Raw genomic sequence first — 27,431 nt, 5'->3', positions numbered from 1 at the left:
GAGCCGGGCAGGTTGAGGCTGTAGTGAGCTGTAATTATGCCACTGTGCTCCAGCCTGGGTGGCAGAATGAGACCCTATAAAGGTTATCAACATCATTATTCTTCAGGGAAATGCAAATCAAAATTATAATGAAATTCCATTTCATATTCACTAGGGTACTTATAATTTAAAAAGTGGAAAACAAAGAGTATTAGCAAAAATGGGGAAAATAGGAACCCTTGTACATTGCTGGTGGGAATATAAAATGGTACCACCACTTTTGAAAACTGTATGACATTTCCTCAAAAAGTTAAAAGTAGAATTACGAAATGACCTAGCAATTCCACTCCTAGGTATATACCTAAAGGAAATAAAAACATACCCACACAGAAACTTGTATATAAATGTTTACAGTAGAATTATTTATAATGGCCAAAGTACAGAAACAACCTAAATGTCCATCAGTGGAGGAATCTCCATAGACTAATCTCCTGTTAGTCTAACAAATCATAATATACACATACAATGAAGTGTTACTCAACCCTCAAAATGAATGAAGTACTGATTCATGCTATAACTTGGATGAACCTTGAAAACATGCTAAGTGAAAGAAATCAGACATATACAAAAATGCACATATTGTATGATTCTTTTTATATGAAATATCCAAAAAGGGCAAATCCATAAAAACAGAAAGCAGATTGGTGGTTGTCAGGAGATGCGGTTGTGGGAGGGTGGAGAATGGGGAGTGATTACTTAATGGTATGGGGTATTCCTTCAGGAAGATGAAAATGTTTTGAAACTAGAGAGATGGTGGTCATACAACATTGTCAATGCACTCAATGCCACTGAATTGGGTAGTTAATGTATGTTATGTCAATGTTACCTCAGTTAAAAAAAAAAAAACAATATACAGTAAGTATAAAGACAATTCTTAAAAGTGGTAGAATCTCAACATTTGCAGAAAATGATTGTTAAAAGTTGGTCTATTATACTTTCAGTGTTTTCTTTCTTTTGTATATTAACATATGCAAAGATATGCTCATATTTATTTTCATATTGTGATTTTAAGATTTTGCTGATTTTAAAAATTAATTGATATCCTTTATAATCATATTTATTTTATTTACAAATGTTAAATCACTACTGGGAAAAAAGGGTTCATTGACATCCCCAGATTGTTGAAGGGGTTCATGGTATAAAAAAGTTAACAACTCCTGTTAGTCTAAGAGATTTTGAATTACTCGATTGGTAGCAGTACAGTGGGAAGTAATAAGTCAAAATCTGCTGTTTTATTTGTCAGGCTGTCTGTATTTGCCGTCCATATACTTTTTAAAAAAAATCAGAGCATATATATATGATAGATAGATAGATAGATAGATAGATAGATAGATAGATAGATAGATCATTGATTAGGTTCCTTCTTCCTCTTTCTCTCTCTCCTGCATGGTTCTTACCCGAGTAATTATAAATTAATATATCTTAATATTCACTGTATTGTGTGTGTGTGTGTTTAAAATCTATTTTCTATGGGGAAATAGATACATGTAAAATACATAATGTAATGTAAGAAAGAGAAAGAGCAATTTATAGTAGCCAAAGACAGTTATTTCATAGGATTCAATTAGTATAAAAATGAAAGTAAATTTTATGTCGAGAAGATACTATCCTTATTTTTTTAAATTTTGTATTGATACATATTTATTGGGTACATGTGATATTTTCTTATCTGCTGGTATGCGTAATGATCAGGTTAGGGTATTTGGGGTTTCCACCACCTTGAGTATTTATCATTTCTATGTGTCGGGAACAATCAGGTTATCCCTTCTAGCTACTATGAAATTTATAATACATTGCGGTTAACTCTAGTCACCCTATTCTGATGCCAAACATCAGAACTTATGCCTTCTAAGTATGTGTATATACCCTGATATGGTTTGGCTCTGTGTCCCCACCCAAATCTCATCTCAAATTGTAATCTCCATGTGTTGAGGGAAGGGAGGGACCTGTTGGAAGGTGGTTGGATCATGGGCGCAGTTTCCCCCATACTGTTCTCATGATACTGAGGGAGTTCTCACAAGAGCTGATGATTTTAACAGTGTTTGGAAGTTGCCCCTTTATGCTTCTCTCCTACCACTGTGTAAGGCATCCCTTGTTTCCCCTTCACCTTTTGCCATAACTGTAAGTTTCCAGAGGCTTCCACAGTCATAAAGAAATGTGAGTCAATTAAACCTCTTTCTTCCATAAACTATCAGTCTCTGTTATTTCTTTATAGCAGTGTGAAAACAGACTAATACAGAGAACTGGTACAAGTAGAGTGGAGTACTGCTATAAATATAACCTGAAAATATGAAAGCAACTTTGGAACTGAATACCAAGCGGAAGTTGGAACAGTTTACAGGGCTCAGAAGAAGACAGGAAGATATGTTAGGAACTGGAATAAAGGTGACTCTTGTTAGGCTTTAGCAAAGAGTCTGGCAGTATTTTGCCCGTGCCCTAGAGATATATGGAACTTTAAATTAGAGAGAGACAATTTAGGGTATCTGGTGGAAGAAACTTTTAAGCAGCAAAGCATTCAAGAGGTGACCTGGAATATTCTGCAAACGTTCAGTTTCATGCGTCCATGAAGAGATGGTGGGAAAAAAAAATCAGAGCAAATATACAGTAATAAGAAAGAGTTTGACCTTACTATGAACCAAATTAAATCAAACAACTATTACTGCATCACTGAAGAGCGGCATGTAAGTCTCACTGTATATATATTTTTTATTTCAATGTAGAGACAAGACCCAGTGGACATCTTTACATGCATGTGCATGCACAGACATGTGAGTGCATGCTCCCACCCCGCAGGCCCACCACAGTCATCATCTTTCATTCCATCTGGTGAATATGGATCTCTACTGTGGTGAAATTATGTAATTGTTAACTTGATCTTATAGTTTTACAAACTTTTCAAAGTAAAGACATTCCAAGGATGAAGTAGTAAAATGGTCTGCATGGAGTGGTTTCTGATATGCTTTGTAAAATTCAGGTATCACATTGAAAGGCTGTCAACAAAACAGGCACATGTAATTTTTTTCCCCAAATGTAGAGTTTTTGTCAGTCTTTGTCAGTTACAAACATTAGAAGAATTACCTACATTTTATTACAAGATTATACTTTATATAAACATATTTCTATATTGTTTTTAGGTATCCATGACTTATTTCAAAAGTTCTACATCATTTGATTCACTTTTTTTCAAGTGACCCACACACAGGTATTTGTTTGTGTGTGTGCATTTTAATTGAGATATTATTCAACTCCACCTTTTTCTGGTTCTCCTGGCATCCTAATATACATTAGGCATATTATTGTGGTATTTGCAGGATGTCTTCAGAACATTTTGTATGCTCAGAAACAAATAGGAAAATCAATACAATCTCATTCTAATGATAAAAATAAATATTGTCTGCCCTTAAAATTACTTTCACCAATTAAGTCCCACCCTTTGCTGCCTTTATTGTTTCCTTTGGCAGTTGCTATCTTCCTGGGTTTTCCTTTAGTAAAGAAAATACTGGCTGTAATCAGGTTTAGGGATTCCTGTGGTCTGATTACACTTTTGGATTGAGTTCTGGCTGAGTAGTTTGTTATGTATCTGGTATCTGCATTTAACATTTATGGGGGCTTCACCTACAACAGTAGAAAAAGAAACATATCAGGATGACTGCTCTTTGGCTCCTCCCTTAACTAGGCCCTTTTTGCAAGCATTTTATATGACACTTGGAACGTTAGTGGGTTTCACAGCTGCAACGTTCAGTGGAAATAAACCCAAAGGAGCCATCTGCCCTCCCCACGCTGCCTTTTTTCAATTTCCTAGCAACTTCCCAGTAGCCAGCTGCCACAGAAACAATTGGAAACGCAAGACTCAGTGGACTGTAATGATTGTTATTCTCTGGGAAAGTAGGTTCTCTGATTTGGCTGAGAGATAAAGGATACCGGATGCACTTGATTCATCTGACTGTATCAATAATATCCAACTCCTACCATTTACTTACCTGTTAGGATTTTATGGGAAGGGTCTTTTGTGTTTCTAGGGATGAACCAGATGAAAACAAATTCAAAGGTCAAGTCCTTGGCTTGGCAGTGGCAAGCAGAGAATTCGACTCAGGGAATGTCAGACTTTATCTTCTGTGCTGCAAATAACGTTGCCTGCTAATCTCAGCCTTGTCAATGCATCCCAGGCATAGATTGGCCCACCACTTTCCCCAGTCCTTTTCACATTTGAGGGAAGCAGGTTCCATTCCACTTAGGCCCATGTGCTGAGAAGACAAAGGACTTGTGTCAGCCCTTGGAGCGTCTGAGTACCCAGCACTCCACTGAAGGGCACACAATGTCATCTTACAGTTCATCAGCTGAGCAGATCGCAGGTTGTTTTCGTAAATTTAGTAAATGAATTGTACTTTCTGCTAATAAAAAAATTTAGAAAATGTATGGGGTTGAGGTTCTAGGAAGATAACTAAAATAAGAAAATTTGATAAAAACAATTGACTTTAACCCACGATTTGCCCTGCAGGTTAACTTTCTTTGGTCACCACATTTTTCTTACTTCTAGAAGTATCAACCGTAAGTCAAGTTTGAAAATTACAGTTACATGTTCCTTATTAGAGGTCTTTCATTTAAAAAAAAGAACTTCTCTCCTTTTCTTACAACCATGATAGTTTTCTTAAGCTTTGTCTGTTAGCAAAGTTATCTCCCATCAATAATTGTGTAAAGAAACTTGTGCTTCTTTTAAACACTGAATTTAACAGAATTGTTAGTACATTATGATCTAATCATTGAGGACATAGACAAAACAATCAGCCAAGCTTGGGGTTGGAATTGCATGACTAAGCATACTTGTATAGATATAAATAGGAGCTAAATGCATGAGTTAATATCCTATATTGTAGGAAACTGAGCATTCTATTAACCCATCTTATCTCAGAGAATATTTCTGGTTAGTTCTGGCCATCTCGCTACCATGGATATAGGCCTATATTTTCTTAGCCAAAATTTATAAATCTAAAAATCTCTGAAAATAAAAGTTTTTAGTGGTTCGTGGTAAAGCAACATAACCAAAATTTAAATTGTATAAGGTTATTTATTTCACTAAGTATAAGTATTCTTCCTTTTCTTGCTTTTTTTTTTTTTTTTGCTGCAGATATATAGCATGTTTGATTACTGTCTGCTCTGTTAGACCTTGCTCCAGTTATTATATAATATGCATATATGCATTATTTTATCTCTCCAAAATCTGAAAAATCGTGAATTCTAAATTCATATGGTCTCAAATGTTTTGGATAAGGACTTGTGGGCTTCTATTATTTTTCTCTGAGATTCTTCCTAAAGTAACTGGTGGTTTCCTACAAAATGCCATCTCTACTCTGTATCTTTGCCTCCCATTGATTTAATACAGTTTAATCTGGCCTTTGCCACACTTTTTCCATTGGAACTCTTCTTCCTATACCTCACTGCCAAGTTGAGTTGCCATGCTCTGGGTCACAGGTACTTGTCTGCAGTCACTCTGCCATCATTGTCCTTCTTTCCTCCCTCTCTCCATCCTCAGCCTCATATGACACTGCCTTCTCCTGATGGCCAATGGTCCCTCTTTCTCAGACTGCCCTACTTCTACATGGTTTCTGTATATTATTCTTTGGTTTTATTCTCAGAATTTTCTTTTTCTTTGTATTTTCTTTGGGCTATCTTATTAACACAGATGCTTTTTTATTATGATGATTGTGGTAAAATGTAAACAAAGATGTGGGATTTTTACATAACATAGAATTTACCATTTTAAACTTTTTGAAGGGTACAGTTCAGTGGCATTAAGTATACTCATATTGTTGTGCAACCATCACCACCATCCATCTCCACAACTTTTTCAACTTATTTAATGAAACTCCATACCCACTGAATGGTAATGCCCCATTTGTCCTTTTCCCCAATCCCCTGGCAACTGCTATTCTACTTTCTGTTTCTATGAATTGACCTACTCTGGATTGGGTGTTTCATATAAGTGGAATCATGCAATATTTGTTCTTTCGTGACTGGCTTATTTCACTTAGCATGATGTCTTCAAGGTTCATCCATTTTGTAGCATGTGTTAGAATTTCCTTTTTTAAGGCTGACTGATACTCCATTTTAGGTGTATACAACATTTTATTCATCCATTCATTATTTGATGGGTTGCTTCCATCTTTTGGCTGTTGTGAATAATGCTGCTATGGACATGGGTATACAAATATCTATTCATGTCCTTGTTTTCAATTACTTTTGGTATATACCCAGAAGTCAACACAGGTGCTTTTGACTATGATCTATACGTTATGAGAGGTGGGGGATAGAACCTTGTGGCATAGGATAAGCAGCCACACATACTGGGGTCTTTACCAGACAGGGAGTCTGGCAAAAGGGAGGAAGAGCAAGTTGTTCTCTAATTCAGAGTTGGGTAGGACAAAGTCTGATGCCAGAAAGTCTCTGTTATGTAAGACTCCCTCTATAGTGGAGATAAAGTATATGCACCTGTATACAAAACACCTAGAGGAAGTGGCAGCAGAGATTATAAGCTACAGAAATAAGGATGATAGTGAGAAGGGATAGGGTGGAATGCTCTGGGCAAAGAAGAAGAGGAAGGAAATGGTTCTATAGAATTAAGAACCCACCGAAGACCACTGGCTATATAGGGAACCTGTGTAGCCGTTCCATGGAAGTCTTAATCGTGCCTGTTTCTTAGCCCCAATACTATCAATAATGTCTAGTGATGGTCAGATTATTTGAAAGATAAACTCTTGCTACATTTATTTTGTAAGCCTACAGTAAAACATAAAATTATACATTTTCAGAGGTGGCAAAATTAAAAAATAAAATGTTTTAAGGGCAGATGGGTTGGGATCTTTCTAATCTTTTACATGAACTATTGAAAAATTTCCTGATTGTCTTGCCAATGAAGGTCTTTCTTCAATTCTGTTCTCTGTATTGCCAACCAAACATTCCCTGCTTTAAATCTATCCCTAAACCTGCCAGTCCCCATGGTCTCTGGTGGAAATATAACTCCACCACATAACATTATGGCCCTTCCTGTCTTTTTAGTTAAAATACTTTCCCTAATCACCCTCCCAACCACAGGACACACTAATACCCTGTCACGTATTCTTCCTGAACCTCCATTTCTTTGCATTTTACTGGATTGTTGTAAAAATTAAATGGCACTTAAAAATACTCAATTAGTGGTAGATAATGGCAATTTTGATGATGATCATGATGATGATAATTAAAGAAGAGAAGGATGAGAAAACAATATTTTATCTCTTACATGTGCTTCTGTATTCATCTGTTCTCACACTGCTAATAAAGACATACCTGAGATTGGGTAATTTACAAAGAAAGGTTTACTCGACTCACACAGTTCCACGTGGCTGGGGAGGCCTCACAATCATGGCGGAAGGCAAATGAGGAGCAAAGTCTTGTCCTCCATGGCAGCCAAAGAGAGTGTGTGCAGGGGATCTCCACTTTATAAAACCACCAGACTATTCACTATTATGAGAACAGCACAGGAAAAACCTGACCCCGTGATTCAGTTACCTCCCACTGGGTCCCTCCCAGTACACATGGAATTATGAGAGCTAAAATGTGAGATCTGAGTGGGGCCATAGCCAAACCATATCAGCTTGCTTTGGAAATAGAGTGCTTTGAAGGGAACTTTTTGATGTGGTATATGATTGTGGAATCACCAGCTATTTAGAGAATATCTGAATGGCTTATAGTACTTAGGGTGTAAGAAAGGAGAAGGAGTTATAAAAAAGTATGAAATGTCTAACTAGCCATCACACTTATGTATTTGTATGCATTTAGTTTTATATTATGTTTAAGAAGCAAGAATTTCACATATAAAGTAGTAAAGAATGACTGAAATATTTGAAGTCTAAATATGTTGTTCTGAATAAAAGTACTGCCAGAAGCCCTGGTGATGTTAATTTCCTATTGTGCGTAACAAATTAACACAAACTGAGCAGCTTAAAACAACACCTATTTATTGTCTCACAATTCTGTAAATTGAAAGTCCAGGCAAACTCAACCAGCTTCTCTACTTAGGATCTCATGAGGCAAAATAAATATGTCAGCCAACAGGGCTCTCATCTAGAGGCTCTGGGGAACAATTCACTTTCAAACTAATTCAGGTCCTTGCCAGAATTTAGTTCTTTTCACTTGTCGGTCTGAGGTCCTTGCTGGCTGTGGCCAGGTGTTGCGTTCAGCTCCTAAAGGCCATTTCCTGATCTTTATTCATGGCCTCCTCCCACTTCCAAGCTAGCAATGGCACATCAAATACTTCCAGTGCTTTAAATCTCAACTTCCTCTTGTTTGAGTGGCTGGAGAGAACTTTCTGCATTCAAAGCGCTCATCTAATTAGGCCTGGTCTATTTGAATAATCTCCTTATTATAAGGACAACTGAGTAGAAACCTTAATTACATGTGCAAAGTTCCTTTTGCTCTTTGATAATCCCTGGAGGGCTATCCCATCATATTCAAAGGGGAGGGAATCACATAAGGATGACTGTCACTGGGGATTGTTAGTATAAGTCTTCCTATTACACTGGTGGTCAGGTAGGACAGTCCTATCTTTCTGGAAGTCCTCACTGGTGAGTGAGTCTATAGAAAGGAAGTGTGAAGAGATGAGAGAGCCTTTTGAGATCACTAGCTGAGGTAATATGGTATTGAATTTTACAAGTGGCACTGGGGAGCCAGGACTATAGTTAGGGTACCCTGAGCCTTGGTGCTTTCAAAACAAATCCTGACATGCCTGCTGGAGCGTTAGTCACCCATTATTTGCCTAAGGCAAACCACTGCCATGTCCCAAGGGAAAAGTGATTACAGTTAAAATGTTTTTATACTCCCATCTCTACTATATCCTTCCTCTCCAAAAAAAAAAAAATAACCAAAACAACTCTCAAAGGACTTCACCCCTTACCCAGCACTTTATTCAGGAGACCATACCCCAATTTATCCTTTCCCAATACTCTTCCTCTTTCCAGGAAAAATTCCAAATCAACTCAGCAAGAGATTGATCTGATTAAATAAATTGACACCACAAGCGTATAAATGACAGACTCAAATCTCTTCAAGGATATTATATCCAATAAGTAACTTGACCTGCAATTGAGAGCATGAGGGACAAAATCTACTTTTGAAATATTTTAAAATGTAAAAATAACATGCCTAGTATAATAAATTTAAACAATGCAATGGGATGAATGAAATTTTGAAATACTCAGAAGCAGTATAATTTTATAGTTTTGTATATAGTAGATAATTGTAGAATTAATTAAATATATTATTCACGTTATACTTAAGAAACACTTGACTGTGAATATCTACCTCTTAATTTGGTTGTAAATTGTGTTTAGTCTTAGAGTGAGGTTAAAAATTAAAATTGAGTCTTTTTTTTTTTTTTTCCGAGACGCAGTGTCGCTCTGTCGCTAGGCTGGAGTGCAGTGGTGCAATTTCAGCTCACTGCAACATCCGCCTCCCAGGTTCCAGCAATTCCCCTGCCTCAGCCTCCTGAGTAGCTGGGACTGGGTAATTTACAAATTACCCAGGCTTGCGCCACCATGCCCAGTTAATTTTTTGTATGTTAGTAGGGAAGGGGTTTCACCATGTTGGCCAGGATGGTCTCGATCTCATGACCTCATTATGTGCCTGCCTCGTCCTCCTAAAGTCATAGTAGATGTTATGCTGCTAGCAAGTGTTTAAAAAGAGGGATTTTTTTTTTTTTTTTTTTTTTTTTTTTGAGACGGAGTCTCGCTCTGTCACCGGAATTTTTAATAAGTAGATACCTTATCAAGAAAACCCTAGTTTAAAATGTGTCGAAAATTAATGCATTCTTTGCTATCTTTATACATCTCAGCAACTCTAAACCTCCATGTGTTTCAGTTCTTTCTGTTTCTTTCAGTTGTCCCCCACCACACCTCTTTATTCCATTTTTCTGGAGGTCAGTGGTCAGGATTAGACGTGAGGGCTGAGTGTGGCCCAGCTGATGAATCCCAGCGTTGCTGTGAATGTGCTGGAGGCTGTGGCAGAGTTGGGGTTAGGGTTGTGGTGGTTAGGGACTTTTTAAAAATGTATCCTATATACCCTGCAGGTATAGAAGGTTGATGTGAAGCCAATCTAAGTTTGTTATCATATTAGGGCCTCTATATAGTACAAAATGAGCCAAGTCTTTGACATTCTATTTTATAGCTGAATTTATTGTATCAACTCCATTTAGGAATGAAGGTAGGTGCCTTTATCCCTAATGTAATGTTTTAAGACTCATTCCCTTTCCCCACCCTTCCATTATTTTCTAGTTAGCTAAATTTCATACTTCCAGGGCGCCTGTGTGTGGTGAGAACCGCTGTCAGTTATACATTTCCTGGACTCAGATGCAGTAACTGTGAAATGGTTTTGTTAGGAAGGAGGCACTAGGTCGATCTCCATACATGTTTCTGAGCAAGGCGATGAACTTCATGAGTAACTAAAGACAAATGATACATTGTACGACAGATTCGATGGTCAAATATTTTGATTTGTGGAATTTGATTATAACTGTCAGCGGTTTTGTTGAAACCTGACTTTTTTTTTTTTTTTTTTTTTTTTTTTTTTTTTTTGAGACGGGGTCTCGCTCTGTCACCCAGGCTGGAGTGCAGTGGCCGGATCTCAGCTCACTGCAAGCTCCGCCTCCCGGGTTCACGCCATTCTCCTGCCTCAGCCTCCCGAGTAGCTGGGACTACAGGCGCCCGCCACCTCGCCCGGCTAGTTTTTTGTATTTTTTAGTAGAGACGGGGTTTCACCGGGTTAGCCAGGATGGTCTCGATCTCCTGACCTTGTGATCCACCCGTCTCGGCCTCCCAAAGTGCTGGGATTACAGGCTTGAGCCACCGCGCCCGGCCTGAAACCTGACTTTTATGAATTTGATTATCAAATTTGGTAGTGAGGTCATTTTTTAAAACTTACTCTGTTTCAGAGAGAGTCACTTTGAAATATTGTGCTCTTAATCACTTGCCCAGTATCATAATGGATTCAGTTAGAAAATGCCTACCTAATATGGAAAAGATCTAATTCTATAATGTATCCACTCACGTGTTCTTGCTATTAAGCTTTGTTCATTTAAATACAATTATTTGCTAAATAATTTGTATCCTGTTATGTGATTAGTGATGAATACATATGCTTTTTTTTTTTTTTTTCTTGAAATGGAGTTTCACTCTTGTTGCCCAAGCTGGAGTACAATGGCACATTCTCATGTCACTGAAACCTCTGCCTCTGAGGTTCAAGGGATTCTCCTGTCTCAGCCTCCTGACTAGCTGGGATTACAGGTGTGCACCACCACGCCTGGCTAATTTTTTGTATTTTTAGTAAAGACGGGGTTTCACTGTGTTAGCCAGGCTGGTCTTGAACTGCTTACCTCAGGTGATCTGCCCACCTTGTCCTCCCAAAGTGCTGAGATTACAGGCATGAGCCACTGCGCCCAGCCCTATATATATATGGTTTTTCCACAATCCAATAATAAACAGAATATTTAATTTAAAATGTGTTCCTTCTCTATGAAACAAATTTGTTTGAGATTCGTTGGTTTACAATATATGTGCTTTGGATGGTCTGGGAGAATTTTATATTTCTATAGAAATGCTGTTTCTACAATGTTCTTCTTTGGAAAGACACCATGAGTTATAATAAGCTAATTAGTCTCAAATATATTTATGTATAATTTTAACATAAAGAAAATATTTCTGTACAACATGACAAAGTGTTAATCCATCTAGGTCATGTTGTTTAGTCTTAATTTCCTCTTGATCATTTGCAGATGGATTCATCAAATGACTATGATTTATTTTTAAATTATTTCTCTCCCTTTGAGGATAATAGCTATTCTTTTTTTTTTTTTTTTTTTTTCCAGAGACTTAGTGTACCTAGTTAATTTGGGAGGAAGTATGTAATTTAAAGGTATTCATAAGTTGATAGTAGGCTAGGATACTTGGATACTTTTGTTGATTTTGGAAAGTAAATGTCAATGGGAGTTGAAAAAGTTTCTTTTCTTTTCTTTTCTTTTTTTTTTTTGAGACAGTCTCATTCTGTCACCCAGGCTGGAGTGCAGTGGCATGATCATGTCTCACTGCAGCCTTGACATCCCAGGTTCAAGCAACTTTCCCACCTCAGCCCCCTGAGTAGCAGGGACTACAGGTGTATGCCACCACACCCAGCTATTTTTTGTAGAAATGGGGTTTCGCCATGTTGCCCAAGCTGGTCTTGAGCTCCTGAGCCCAAGGGATTAGTCCGCCTCAGTGTCCCAAAGTGCTGGGATTACAGGAGTGAGCCACCACTCCCAGCCAAAATAAAATATTTAAGTAGAAGACAGCAAATAATAAAAATATGCACAAATTTCAAGGAACATAAAATCAAGGAAACAACTTCTGGCTGTTTGGAAGGGAATTGAAGTGTAGAATGTGATGGCTCCTTCTTCTCCTTCAGCATCTTCTGCTCTGTAGTCCATGAAGCAAGAAATGGCTAGTTCATAGGTCAAGACAACACGTCACATTCAGAAACTGACTCGCTGTCTCCAATTACAAGTTCTTGTGCCATCAGGAGTGACCTGGCAACATAGCTGAAAGCTGGGACAGGCCTCAGGCTTGTGAATGGCACTGTTTGCAGTGTTGGCCTCTCCTGGGCTCTAGGGTCTAAGTTTATAGTGCATATTTCTGGCATTAAATCTTGTCACACTGAGACCCTAGTATGCTCTGATGCTTTACAGCCACCTCTTTTCACTGCCTCAGGGAAAGGATACAATTATTTAACTTCTTCAGTGAATATTTAAAAAGAACTGCTTTGTACCAAGCTCATGGAACACATACTTGCCAAAAAGCGTTTAGTATCTGGTGGGGAAGCAAGCAAATAAAGGACACCAATTACAAAAGTGGTAAATGCTGTAAAGTGAAGAAGCTGAGATAGAAAACAGTACAAGATACAGGAATCTATTTTAGAAAGGCTTCTCTGAGGAAGTGAGATTTTAAGCTAATACCTGAAGGATGTGCTAGAGCTAGCAGGAAAAAAATTGTTTGTTTTCAACAAAAGAAAATGAAAAAGAACAATCTAATTTGTGAATAAGGGGAGGCTGACATGGGAGAAAGCAGAGCAGGGGTGAGAATGTGACTTCTTGGTCAAGGAGTTTAGATTTCATCCCAAGTGCAGCGCCAGTTTTAAAAAAAAATCATTAGCAGGTTGTTGATGTCATATAATCTATTAAGAAGTATTATCCAGCCTTTAATTTATGCCAGACCCCATTCTGGTGTACGGAAGAGGATTAAAAAATAAGTCAAATATATAATCCTACTCTGAGTTTGATTATAACGTAGCCTGCAAGGAAAGGCTGATTGAGGAGGTTCAAGTTTCAGGTAGGAAGCCCTGGGGGCCCAAGTTGGCCATATGCCCAGTGACCTCAGGCCTAGGTGTCGGGCAGACTCTAGTGCTTGGGGGCCAAAGACGTTTGTTAATCAGCTCACCAGCAGCTGAGTGAGGACCTCTGTCATGTGACAGAGAGGGCTGTCATATAGCACAGCATTCACTGTGTGCTGAAACCTCTAAGCCCTTCTTATATCTACTCAATTTAATCCTCAAGTAACTCCATGAGGTAGGGATTATCATTATCCCCATTGTACAGATGAAGATATTGAGGCACAGAGATGTAAAGTAACTTGCTGAAGGCCACACAGCCATCAAAGGTAAAACAAGGATTTAACTACAGGACAGTCTGATGCCAGAGTCTGCTCCTAAACACCATGCTGTGATGATGTGTCCTTGTTGTCTGCCTGGACAGATAGGAAGAACATGGGCAGGGTTGTGCATGGGGTCATAGAGAAGGCTCTGGTTTTAAACGTAGTTGATTAAGTACGCTGTGGGGTATGTTGAATTGACAGGGAAAGCAGTGTGTACAAGTGAAAATCCTGTCAATACGGGTCTGGGGATCTGCAGAGATTATCTTGGCTGTTTCTTATATTTCTGTGCACTGACTTTTCGGAAACTATGCAACTTTGGAAACTGATCTTTCCTTCATTTCTTATCAAGATGTTAATTGCTTTAAGCTATCTTTTCTTATGATTAGCTCTGCTCTCTAATGCACTATTACACAGTTTAAGATTAAAACAAATTATATAAAAATCATATTAAATAAATAATAGAAAAATACAAAATATTTATTGGAAAGCATTTTATACAATAAAGATTTTACTTACAATAGATTTTATGGAATATTTTTGCACACCTACTTTGAAGGAGGAGATGTAATGTAACTTTCAGTAGTACTTAACTCGCCTATGTCTCTACACCTTTCCTTGTCATGTTCAGATTGATTCAAATGAATAATAAATATGAATTAACTCCTATTCTTGATGTACTATAATGAAATAAAATTCTAATTATCAGTGAGTTTACTTTGGAAAGAAAAGTTCTCCTGAAACTGGAAGTTGAATTAAGCAATTTTGTGAATCTTCGGTTTCTCACATTTCTTTAATATCTGGAAATAGTAGCTATTCTGTATCTTGCCCAAGGCAGTATATTAGAGTTGGAAAAGCATCGCTTGTTAGAAATCTTCCTTGTGGTCATGCCTCCTTTTTTTTTTTTTTTTTTTTTGCTATATATGTTCTCTAATAGTTTAAGTATATCTCTGAAGTGGTATAAAGTTCATAACTTTGGAGACATATTTAAGGAAACATTCTGCATCATAAGTGATGTATCGTAGTGTATTAATCAGGGTCTAATCAGGAAAGAAAAATGATGCAGTAACTTAAACAGAAAATTTAGTATAAAGAATTATTAACTAGCATAAAGAATTTGAATATGAGAGATTGACTAGTAAGAAGAGAACTCTAAAGAATATAGGAATAGCAGATGTGAAGGATGACTCCTAGCCTTAGAACTTGTGCTAGCTTGATCAAGAAACCAAGAAAGACCCCCCTTTCCACCCTCCAGGGCTAAGTTCCTGACCTTGCTAGAGAGGGTATGGTTATATGTATTGAATGGCAAAGACGCTGCTATGGTGTAGTTCTGGTGGAACTTTCTAGAAATATTCCCTCGAGGGTGCCAGAGAAAGCTGTCCACAGGGAGATGTCTTGCTGGAGGCACTGTTACAAAACTGCCCAAAGAGTATGCCAAAGACAGTGTTTGGATGCAAAGTGCTGCTGGGCCAGCTGTCATGTAGTACCGACACCTTTACTGGAGAAGCCACTAACACTACTCCAAGAAAAGTACACCAGAACCAAGAAGAAAAAGCCCTTTCTTCCTCCCCTTCCCCTCCCCCTGCCTCTTCTTCTTTCCCTTCTTCTTTCTTGCTCCTCCTCCTTTCCTCCTCCTCCTCCTCTTCCTCCTCTTCCTCCTTCTTCTCCTCCTCCTGCTTCTTCCTCTTTTTATTTTTTTTATTTTTTTTGAGACACGGTCTGACCTTGTCGCCGAGGCTGTAATACAGTGGTATGATCACAGCTCACTGCAGCCTCGACTTTCTGGCTCAAGTGATCCTCTCACCTTAGCCCCCCAAGTAGCTGTGACTACAGGCACATGCCACCATGCCCGGCTAATTTTTGTATTTTTTGTAAAGACAGGGTTTCTCCATGTTGCCCAGGCTTGTCTTGAACTCCTGTGATCCACCTGCCTCACCCTCCCAAAGTGCTAAGATTATAGTTAGGATGGGATGAGCCATCACACCTGGCCTTAACCCTTTCTTCTACTTGGTCTTTCCAGCACCCTCTGTCCCCAAAGGTTAATATTTCACCAGCTGATAAACAAGAAAATATTTATCAAGCCCATATTCATTTTCACAAAGCAGGCAGTGAAGGCTGAATTTGAATCTGAGGCAATAAATTGATAACTAGCACATGTGGGAATGCCCACCCACTGTCAGAATTTTGACCAAGGTCTTTCAAAAGCTGCCATCGTGAACCTATTGCAAAATTAAATTACTGCTTTGAACATGTAGTTTACTTGTCTGTCTATATCTTTTACAGAAATTGATTGACTCTAACCACTCCTTATGTCATGTGTATGCCTTAATCAGTTCTTTGAAACAAAATATTCATTATTTTTCTACTATTTTATAACTAATCTTGACAGAAACTCTTGTACACAAAACCAAATGTCTAACATTTTTAGAAGGGGAGATTTTTAGTTTTGGGTGGAAATAGCTTAGGTGTTACTTTAAATATTGCAGCTTATCAGTTTTCAGATGTTTCTTGCATCTGTACTACCATTAGGTTTTAAGGAAGCTCTCAGGGACCTGGACTGAGTCATTCTTATATACTGTACATTGTCATCATCTGGCATGATGGATGGTACATGGTAGCATAGTAAATACTCAGACAGATTAATTATCTGCGCGAATGAAAATGGATTACAACTACCTAAATTTGTAGATAAACTATTCTCATCATTAAAAATTACAAGAAATAGTTGTGTTTGGGTCAGACATCAGGTATACAATAAAACATGGATATATAGAATGTATACATTTTGCATAAGGCACATAACAAATGTATTAAAGTGCAGTAAGTTCTTTCCCAATCATTCCTAAAATATGGAAAAAATATCATAGCTTGAGGAGCCACAGAGAACTTGTGAGAAGAAAATATTCAGGATGATACCATTTTCAAAGAGAGACTTCTCAGAAAGACAGTAAATTTTACCAGGTAACACGGTTCCAAGTTCTGGAATGCGGTAGTTTTCAGGAAGCAGTAATAACTCTTATCTTTGGTTTCTGAAGCTTTTCTTATCATCAGTCTTGAGAGGAAGGGTTTTCTTGATGTTGCTGTCAGCTTCATTTGTTGATCTATAAATAATTTTTTCTCCCTGAAGTGTATCCTTCAGAAAATAGATCAATATTTTTTCCTAATTTATAAAAATTAAAGTCCCAGAATATCTAGCTGTTGCATACCGTTGTGACAGACTTTGTGTTTATTCTTTTTTAAGACAGAGTCTCGTTCTGTCACCCAGGCTGGAGTGCAGTGGCATGATCCTGGCTCACTGTAGCCTCAACCTTCTGGGCTCAAGAGATCCTCCTGCCTTAGCCCTGTCTAGTAGCTGGGACTGTAGGTGCTCGCCACCCTGCCTGGCTAATTTTTTTATTTTTTGTAGAGATGGGGTTTTGCCGTCTTGCCCAGGCTGGATTCAAACTCCTGGACTCAGGCAATCTGCCCACCTCGGGCTCCAAAAGTGTTGGGATTACAGGCATGAGCCACCACACCCGGCCAGATATATCAATCTTGATGGAAAAGGAAAGCTTAGAAGAATAACATGTTTATAAGTTTGTATGATAAGGATGTTTATTTATGAATGTAGAAATGTTACAATAAAATTATATTGTTAAGGGACTCGAGATTGAAGTTCTGCCTGTTATTTGAGCAAAGTAACTGTTACTGGTTCAGCATCCATGGTGCCAACTAATGGTAGTCTAGTTGTAATAAAAGAAGGCTATAGAAGAGTGGGAGAGAAATGAGAAAGGATAGAATCATCATAATCTTCAAATATATCTACCAATCTTTTTATCTAAAGACATAGTGGCCTACAATTATTATTTCTATTTTCTTATTGTAATTAATTTGATATTTTCTTAACAATATAAATAGTACATCTACTTCTTTCTCACTGGTAGGAAAGAATATGAAATAAAGTCTATATTTAGGTATTGTTTATTAAATTAGTATTCATTGGTGTCTTTATTCAGTAGGAAATAACCTATATATTTAATATAGTATGAATAATGCAAATGAACTCATAAGAGACAGAGAACATGATTAATTCATATTTATTGATATTTCACTGAGTGTATGGCATTGTATTTTATAAAAACATTGAACTATTTGTGAATTGGTTTCTGATACTTTTGGTCTATTTTATACTTTTTTTTTAACTTTAAATTGAACTTGACAGCACTCCTAAATTCTGAAACTGGAAGAATGACAGAGGCAAAGGATTTTTTTTCCCCTTCTAATAACGTAAGAAATAAAAGCCAAAGGATATAATCACAACAATCCCAACAATAAAACAACAAAGCCCTGCGGGGACGCTTGGGTGAGGGAGGCAGTACACAAAGCATCCGTGTTCTTACTTGCTCCATTCATTTAAATTATATGTTACCAATAGAAACATTTCAAGCCTAGGAACCCAAGCAAAGCACTGTGGGTTCTCTGTTGCTTGTGAGTTGGAACACTAGGGGACAGCACTAAAATATTCCATAGTTATGTGTTATTGATCACTTGCATACTGTATAATAAGTTAGAGATTTTACTATTAAAGACTATTGAATCTCCTGTTGATTTCAGTGGATGAAGAAGCACAAAGAGGAAGATGAGCTTTTCAAATCCATAAGTTCAGCCTTTATGAGCAAGTGTTTTGAATAATTTAGAAAAAGCTCCCAGGCTATTTTTCGGTTGCAAGATACTAAGGCACGATAACTTAAAGGACTGTGATTCTTCTGTTAAAGAGTGTTTTGTTCTGTCTTATTCTGTTGGGGTAAATATTTTGCTGACATTTTTACTTCTTGTTTTCCAGGCACTTTGGAAAGACATGAGACAGGAGAAAGAGCACGAATTATTCTTAATTGTTGTGATGATTCACAGCTTGTGAAGTCTGTACTTCCCATTGCCTCAGAGACACTTAAGCACAAAAGTATAGAACAGAGATCCTCCAGCCCCTACCAGCTTGGGCCATTACCTTGCCCTAGTCTGCAAGTGGAGTCTTCATGTAAGGTAAGTTCAAATCAAGCTGATATTCACAAAGAGCATTATCAACTGAATAAGAAGTTAGATGCATTCATAAATACATGGCACTTAAGTATCAGCACAAAAACAAGAACTAAGAGACTGCTACATCTACCAAGTAATCTTGGGTGAATCAGTGTAACTTTTTGAGTGACTATTATACTTATTATGGCATGATTTTTGACAAAATAGATTCTGGCTTGTCAAAATTGAGTCCATTTTATATTAACCCTTGAATCCTAGGTCGTTTTCCATAAGGAAGGGAAAACATTTATATTCTGTAGTTTGGATCTATTTTTATTTTTCGGTTAAGAGTATCTGACCTCTTAAAAATGCTGATTGAAAATAAACAAAAAAAGATCAGAAAAACTAGATCACAGTATGGATAATTATTTTGATATACCCAGTATCAGTAGGATCACTAACTCTCTAGGATTCTAAGCCTCAGTGAATACACAGTGATGGAGTTGGCATTTATTCTCATAAACCAAGCCAACCAGCTTAGCAGAAATTTGGCTAGCTTTATTGTTTTTTATGTGTAAATATGATATAGTAATTTAATCTGATTTCTGTAAGGGATTATTTTCCATCTTTTTATATTTTTACCTCCAAATTATCCCCTCAACATACTGTTGTAACAATGCCATTTATATGTACATATCAAATGTATTTTTTCATGTAAACATATTTTCATGGTATTAATATGTAATTTTTGTTTTTAATGGCTGCGTTATGCTCTATGTGGTGTTTCTATCATTGCTGGTATAGATCCTTTCTCTATGGCTTGATACATGGCTTGGTTTTTATGTTTCACTTTTTAAATAACACATCTATGAACCTAAAGCTTTTTTCATGCAGATTATTTGAAGGATATATTTTTTGAAGTGGGATTGCTAAATCAAGGTTTTGCTGATTCTTAATTACATATTGTTCATCTTTTCTGTTATTTTAATGGTATTATGAAGACTAGTAATATACTATTAATAAGGACGTAGAATAAGACCTTATTTTATCTCATGTGTATGTATATAGTTAGGCAAAAGAATATGTCATCATCAAGAAAGGCCAATGGGCCATTAAAGCCATGCCTCAAAGCAGCAGAGTTGGGGGCAGGGGTGCTAGCATGTAATCTTTAGCTTTTTAGGTTTAGAGACCTGGTTTAGATTTTTACAAGTGAGTCTAGGATTTGTCAACCTTGTGAGAACTGAGTCACACTAACTAAATACCTACAAAAATGAATATATAAACTAGAATGACAATTCTTTTATTGGCATTCTGGTTGTTGCTTGGTACATTCTCACTGCAGCAAAGCTGAGGCCAGGGGAAATTGTAACACAGGGTTTCTTCATGGGCATGGAGTCAGAGCCCAGAGAATATTCATTCATTGAGCTCTGACAGTTGAATGTAACCAATGCTCTCAGCCCAGCAGAGTACCATCTCCCTTGGCCAAGGCTGATAATGCATGGAAAAATTTCTGAATTTTGGATTTTTCTTTTTAAGACTCCATTTAGAACACCTGCTTTTGTTTGTACTTTCCTCCTTCAGATATTGAAGCTGGTGATTAGGTGACGGCTTTTTTTCTTTTCTCATTCAATCCATTGTCTTTAGGTTTTTGAAACCTATTTTTCCTATTCTTAACTTGAAAAGGTCATTTTCTAAGGACAGTTATAGAGATGCTTTGAAACTTCAACATTCACAGCTGAACATAAGGTGGGAAATTGAATCACACTGACAGTCTTAGGTATCATAAGGCTGTAGTGAATAAAGCCCAGTGAGTGAGCTGAGCCAGCTGCCAAGCATTCCCATCTTGGTGTGTCTTTGTTGCTCACCATTCATAACAGAGTTAGCATCTTATAGTGGAAATTATATGCTAGAGTAGTAGGTGAGAACTGGGGGATGTCTCCTGACCTATGCCTTTAAGATGTCTAGGGTCTGCAGGAGCAAATCTCATTCATCAAGTGTCATTTTTACTAGTTTAACTCCCAGAAGGTAAACTGACTGCTATGTATTTCACTCTCTTGAAGAGCTTCATAGTTACTCTTTAGGTACTGGTAATAATATATATAGATTTCATTTTCTTTATATAATTTTGTTTCTTCGTTGACTTCAAGAAGCAATAAAATGCCAGAATCTTGTTTTCCTACTTACAGGCTGATTTCAACTTTATTTTCTTGCTTTTGCCCCTTACCTTAGATGACTACAATTTCAAACTTTCATTCTTTACATTCGGAGATAAACTCAATTGGACAGGACTATCACCTTTTTTGTCCTATATATTATACTTCTCTTATTATTAAATTTAGTGCTAATTAGAACAATATTTTTTATGCTTCTCCTAAGTTGTATCTTTTTAAATTATGTACTGGATATCTTCATGATCTGCTATACACTTTTTCTCTTAGCATTTCATCCTGATAGAGTTAGGCTGTTGAGATTGTCTTATTTATTTATTTATTTATTTATTTTTAGAGGCAGGGTCTTATTTTTAGAGATCGTGCCACTGCACTCCAGCACAATCACAGTGCAGTGGCATGATCACAGCCCACTACAGCTTTGAACTCCTGGGCTCAAGCAATTCTCTCGGCTCAGCCTTCCATGTAGTTGGGACTACAGGTGCACAACACCATACCTGTCTAAATTTAAAAATGTTTTCGTTTAAAGGCAAGATCTCATTTTGTTGCCCAGGCTGGTCTCAAACTCCTTACCTCAGGCGATCCTCCTGCTTCAGCCTCCTGAGTCTCTGGGATGAGAGATGTGAGCCACCGTACCTGCCAAGGTTACTGTATCTTAGTCTTCTTTAATTTACAAATTTGATAAGCATGACATTTTATGGGTGCTGATACATTCCCCATTCTCCTTGTTACTAATATGGTAAAATGCTTCATGAGTTTTCATAAGAAAAAAATTAATTTTAAGAAACCAAATTTGAATCATGCTCATTGTATATGTGGGGAAAATGAGGGACAGTATGCCTGTGAAATTTAAAACTGTTAAAGGTTACTTTGTATTTCAGGATTGTTTTTGTTTGTGGATTTTAGTAAGACACAGGTGAAATATTCTCCAACAATAGAATGAACTGTTTAAACAGAAGACTAGCAGCGGAGACTTTTGTGTTTGGCAACATTTGGACTTTATTAGAATGCTGTATTTATTTTTTCTTGTTGCATTTGAAGCAAGTACATATAGATCTGGAGAAAAGTTTAAAAGAGAAAAACAAATACAACAAAACATTTTGAAAATAATTCCAATTTGAAATGCTAGAGGAGTTGAATTTGTGCTGCTAGACAAAGAATATCTCTGGCATAGGAAAGGAAGGCCAGAGTCATAAAGGATTTAAAGGAATACAATATCATATTAGTGATGGGGGACTGCTTTTCTTAGATTTATCTAAAGATAAGACAAGATAGAACCTGTTTAAATTGCAATGGAAGGAATTTAGTATCAAAGTAGAGAATAAACAACCATCCTAAAATCATCTGTAATTGCAGAAATCTTTGTAGCTTCATCGTATTTTAAGGGGAAAAAAACCCTATTTTGTTTGTTCGTTGGTTAGTTGCTTTTAAATTCTTTTTCTGCATTTCTTTTCTGTGAAATGAAAAAGGGTAATGTGGATTATTATTTGGGGCCTATTGTAGTATCCTGGAAATGTCTTTTCTTTAAAATTGATTTTCTGTAGAATGGGTCTCCCAGCAGCTCCTTCTGGTTTGCTTTTCTAGGGCTTCACTGTCTAAAATGGTAGCCATTAAACATTTGTAGCTACTGAGTATTTGAAATGTGGTTAGTACTGCATGTTAAATTCTATTTTGGATATATAGGATTAAATGAAATGTATTACTAAAATTAATCTCACCCATTTCTTTTTCCTTTTTTTAATGTATCTATTAGGCAATTTAAAATTACAAATGTGATTTGCATTCCACTTGTATCGAACAATGATGAACTAGACCAGGAATAAGTATTTTTCTTTTTTGTAAAGGACCTGCTATGATTTGGATATTTAACCCCTCCAACCTTATGTTGAAATTTGTTCCTCAGTGTTGAAGAAGGGACCTAATGAGAGGTGTTTAGGTCATAGGGCAGATCCTTCTGAATAGATTAATGTGGGGACCGGAGTGCATGAGCTCCATCAGTTTCCAGGAGCATTGGATGCTAGTAAGAGCTCCTCTCTCTCCTGCCTCTCTTGTTTCCCTTTTCACCGTGTGATCTCTGCACACATGGCTCTGGTTCACCTTCTGCCATGAGTGGAAGAAGACAGGCCTTCACCAGATGTCCTGTCTTCCAGCCAGCAGAATCGTGAGCCATCTAAAACTCCTTTCCTTATATATTACTCAGCCTCAGGTATTCCTTTATAGCAACACAAAAATAGGCTAAGAAAGGACCAGATAGTACATATTTTTGGCTTTGCAGGCCAGAGTTTTGCAGCTATGGGTACTCAACTCTGCTTTTGGAGCACAGAAGCAACCATAGACAATTCTTCAACAAGGGTGGTTGTATTCCAATAAAAACATTATTTATAAAAACAGGCAGTGGACTAGAGATGATGCACTGGTTGTCGTTTGCCAATTTATGATCCAGACAGTCTTTACTGGACCTGGAGATCATGAGGCCTGAGGAGAAATTGGCAAAATAGTCAACACCTCCCTTTTCCCTCCATGTCTGTATTTTACATGAAACAACTTATCCCAACCTCTTCTGAACTGTGTGTAATGTAATCCAAAAGAGCTTATATCAAGTCTAATCTGTGACAAAAACCAGGAACTCACATGTGTTTGGAAAACCACCCTTTGAAGAGAAACAAATTTGTAAGTAATGGCTCCCAACTTAGTTGGATTTTTTTAATGGAGTTTTCTTTAAATAATGCGCTTATATGTGCATTTTTATCTAAGCATATAAAATTGATTATAAATAAAGACTACACTGCATTATTTACATTCCAGTTGAACTTTCTAGAAATCTGGTTGTATATATTTTTAACCTTTAGCTGACCTTATGGTGATGTCTCTCTGGTACCATTTGCTGAAAATTTTTATTAGAGCTTTATTCTGATGCCTCTTGTGAAACGCAGCTGGTGTATGGGTCGACCACCAATTGAAATTTGATCCCACTACTACCTATCACCTTATCAGAATGAAAGGTTAGTTCTTTCATATTTTATGCCACAAAAAAAATAACCAAAATAGAATTAGTTTCCAAATTGTGACATTTGAAAAGATCATCTGCAAATGTACTTGTAAAGCTATTAAATAATAATTCATCATGGCAATATTACATGTTACCACGGTTTTTATTAAACTACCTTTATTTTAATATTAAACTTGTATAACTATAAAAAAGAACAAATATTTATTTTAAAACAATAAATTGCATTATATAGGGCTAAATCATCCATATAGAATGAAAATTTTCCCTTGTTGATTAGTAAATTTTTGATTTATTCTTTTTCATATAATAAGCAGCATAGAACTATTTTTCTAATATGGAAAATATTTTATACCAATTTTTTATAATTTTAAAAGAAAATAGATTTTTATTTTAAATTTCAAACACTTGATGAACAGACAGTCGTTTTCCTCTGTAAACATTGGATTAAGATTTCTGTGTTAAGTATTTTGATTTGGTGAGTCTCAACTTAAAACTGTAGTACCTAAATGATAATATCCAGCCTAGGAAGATAGAATTAAGAAATAAACGTTAGGGGAGAAATCTACAAGGTCATTTGCTTTTTGAACACATAAAGTGATGCAAGTTTTTGACAGTGTATAACTGTTTATCATAAGAATTTTATAGATAATTTTACATACTGTAGGTTAAATAAAAATTTCTGTAATAACTAATCCTTTTTTTTTAATAACTGCTTTATGAAGAATTTCCCTTTTTTCATTTTGTGGCGTGAGTTTAAACTTTTTCCGTTTTTAAAATATTACCTCAATCACGATGAAAGCTATGAGGAATATGTCACAGCTTTGTTTCAAAACAAATTTAGAAGGTCTGAGTGACTGTGAAAAGTAGGAAATGCACCATTGAATGACTCCAGCTGTCCACCTCACACCCAGAAGCAACTCCGAATTTCCTCACAGGACTTCAAAGCCTGGCTTGTATCTAAACATTCGTTGGCCATGTAAATCACAGGCACAAAGGGAGAATGCTCCTATTTCATGGTGCGAGGCTAGTTTAAGTCTGGCTTTGTGCAGCACGTGCCGGTGGGGAGTGCCAGCAACAGAAGGACTCTGTTCTGACTCGTGTGACAAATGTAGTTAACACCGGATCCATATTAATGTTGTCAAGTTCCCTCGATGTATTTAAACAGATTTTAATTATTTTCAGCGTCCAAAGGCCTGAAATATATAGCCTAATAGTTCTTCAAAGAAAGCTTACTTAATGTGTGAATGTAAAACCTCTCATAAAAATGAAACTTTTATATTGGCCTTAGTCATTGACATAGGTTATTCATCAAGTCAGCAATTTGTGTGGCAAAGTGCCATTTGAATAGTGTATTGTTAGGATACTTATGGTCCACTTGACAAGGGCTCTTGCTGTAAATAGTGCAATTTGACTCCAGCTGTTAAAGAGTGGCTTTGACAGCAGCCAGATAGAATGGAGATGGCTTACTGCACTGCCGAAAAATCAATATTGGGTTCTTGTTCATAGTAACCTGTTCTTTTCTCTTCTGCAGATTTATAAACGACTATTAAGGGTTTATAAGTGGAAGTTTAAATATTATTTTAAATGTAATTCACTTTACGTTTCAAATTAAGACTTGCGATAAAGGGTACAAATGGAGAGTTTTCAGATATTATTTCCAAACCCTGGCTCATGTTTAGTCACAATTACAGTTAAGTTTAATTTGGATTCTCTAGCCTCAATAGAAAAGAATTTGTGTAAAACATGGACTCAAAATTGTGTGCCTATTGTATATTGCCAGCCCAATGATTTCTTCTTTTTGATTTTCCTTATCAATTTGTCTTCTGTGTCCCTCCCCTCTTCTCTGTGTGTATACCTTTTTGTATAGATGGCAGAGTTCTTTGTGGCTGTGCCCATAGCAACACCCACACATGTTGACAGCCAGTCATGTCTCCAGTGTTGTTTTCCTAAAGCAGAGTCTTGCTGGTTTTGAAGAATTTTCAAAGCAGTTTTCAGCACTACAAGGTTGCTATGATACCTGACTGGCAGTAATGGATATTGAATCTGTTAATTACAATAACTACACACAGGGCTCTTTTTTGACTGGGTTTCTCTACCGTTGCGAGCTGTTATGTTTAAGATACAGAGAGGAAGTGAAGTTGTATATTTAAGATGAGAAAAAATGCTCCAAGGTAAAATCCTGAAATGTAAAAAAAAATTCCAGGTATAAAAACCTTTTAGCTGACTATTGCTTTCCCAGGACTGCCGATATAATTTATTTAAATCATTTCTAGTTTTGGCTGAGTTTGATTTTTAGTTTTTATTATTGTTCCTGAGAGGACATAAGTCCTCATCTGAAGTGTACTGAGCAGGATTTGAAAAAGCTGCATTTTTTAACATGGAAAATGCCAGTATAACGTGTACTTTCTCAAGTGCCTTTTTCAATGAAGTCAGCTGTTAAAATAGCTGTCTTTCTATTACTGATCAACTCTGCGTTTATTGAATTTATGGCTGAGATAGCAACTGAAAATTCATAAAGCTGATAATATAATTGTGAGCGAAGACCTTTAAGGCTGATTCAAGGTCGGCGTTATTATTTTTGTAATTGCTGATGGGCAACCGTGATTTCTGCCAGAGAAGGGGTTAGTTCTGCTTTGGGTTAACTGGTTTCAAAACATGTTCTCTCTACCGTTATTTCTAAAGTAAGATTTTTCACTGAATAAATATTTATATCATTTATTTAGTACTAAACTTAGCTTTAGATTTATTTCAGTTTCTCTCCCCCCACAATATTTCATTAACTCTATAGGAGACATGGAAATCTAAGATTATAACTTTCTTCTTGGATTAAATACTCTGTTTGTAGTTATCAGTTAATTTGGAAGGGGAAGTTCTAGCATAGAAACATGGAGAAAAGTTAAACATTTTAGGCATTTTAATTTTGTATTTAGCTTGATCTAGGGACTGTGTTAGCATAATTTATTAAAGCACATCTTTACATTTGCCTTCATTTACATTAATAATTTTACAGATATTTTAGAACCTATGAATTCTGTAATCATGTTCATATGATATTATGCACTCAAAACTATTTAGCTTATTTAGACTTTTTTTCTTCCTTATTTCTTTTTTCCTTTTTGCCCGGACTGGAGTGCAGTGATGTGATCTCAGCTCACTGCAGCCTGCGCCTCCCGGGTTCAAGCGATTCTCCTGCCTCAGTCTCCTGAGCAGCTGGGACTACAGGCGCCCCCCACCACAACCAGCTAATTTTTTTGTATTTTTAGTAGAGACGGGGTTTCACCGTGTTAGCCAAGATGGTCTCGATCTCTTGACCGCGTGATCCGCCCGTCTTGGCCTCCCAAAGTGCTGGGATTACAGGCATGAGCCTGTTTTTCCTTTTTAAAAACATGTAGCCTCTCAAAATTTGTTAAGATCCTGCTTCTTGTAGTACCCAAAAGATGACCCTATTCCACCTACTTAAAGAGGTTATTATCTGTTAGGGTCCAAATTCACTCCAGTGGATTTGGATGCTCTGTT

At 36.8% G+C, this 27,431-nt stretch overlaps 1 protein-coding gene across 5 annotated transcripts in view; it reads left to right on the top strand.

The window, feature by feature from the left end:
- WDR72 (WD repeat domain 72) overlaps window positions 1-27,431 on the top strand; it is a 240,049-nt gene that overhangs the window by 70,460 nt on the left and 142,158 nt on the right. For all 5 annotated transcript variants that reach the window (XR_012416259.1, XM_073998488.1, XM_065547944.2 and 2 more), the window contains exon 14: window positions 18,565-18,761. Coding sequence is in view for 4 of the 5 variants with exons in the window: in XM_073998488.1 (XP_073854589.1) it covers window positions 18,565-18,761 (197 nt within the window). In the remaining variant the exon portion in view is untranslated. The remainder of the gene's footprint in view (window positions 1-18,564; window positions 18,762-27,431) is intronic.

The sequence above is a fragment of the Macaca fascicularis genome, chromosome 7, assembly GCF_037993035.2.
Source record: "Macaca fascicularis isolate 582-1 chromosome 7, T2T-MFA8v1.1".
In the NCBI taxonomy this organism is placed as follows: Eukaryota; Metazoa; Chordata; class Mammalia; order Primates; family Cercopithecidae; genus Macaca; species Macaca fascicularis.
The sequence above is the reverse complement of the archived record's forward strand: the minus strand, read 5'-3'. Positions and strand labels throughout refer to the sequence as shown.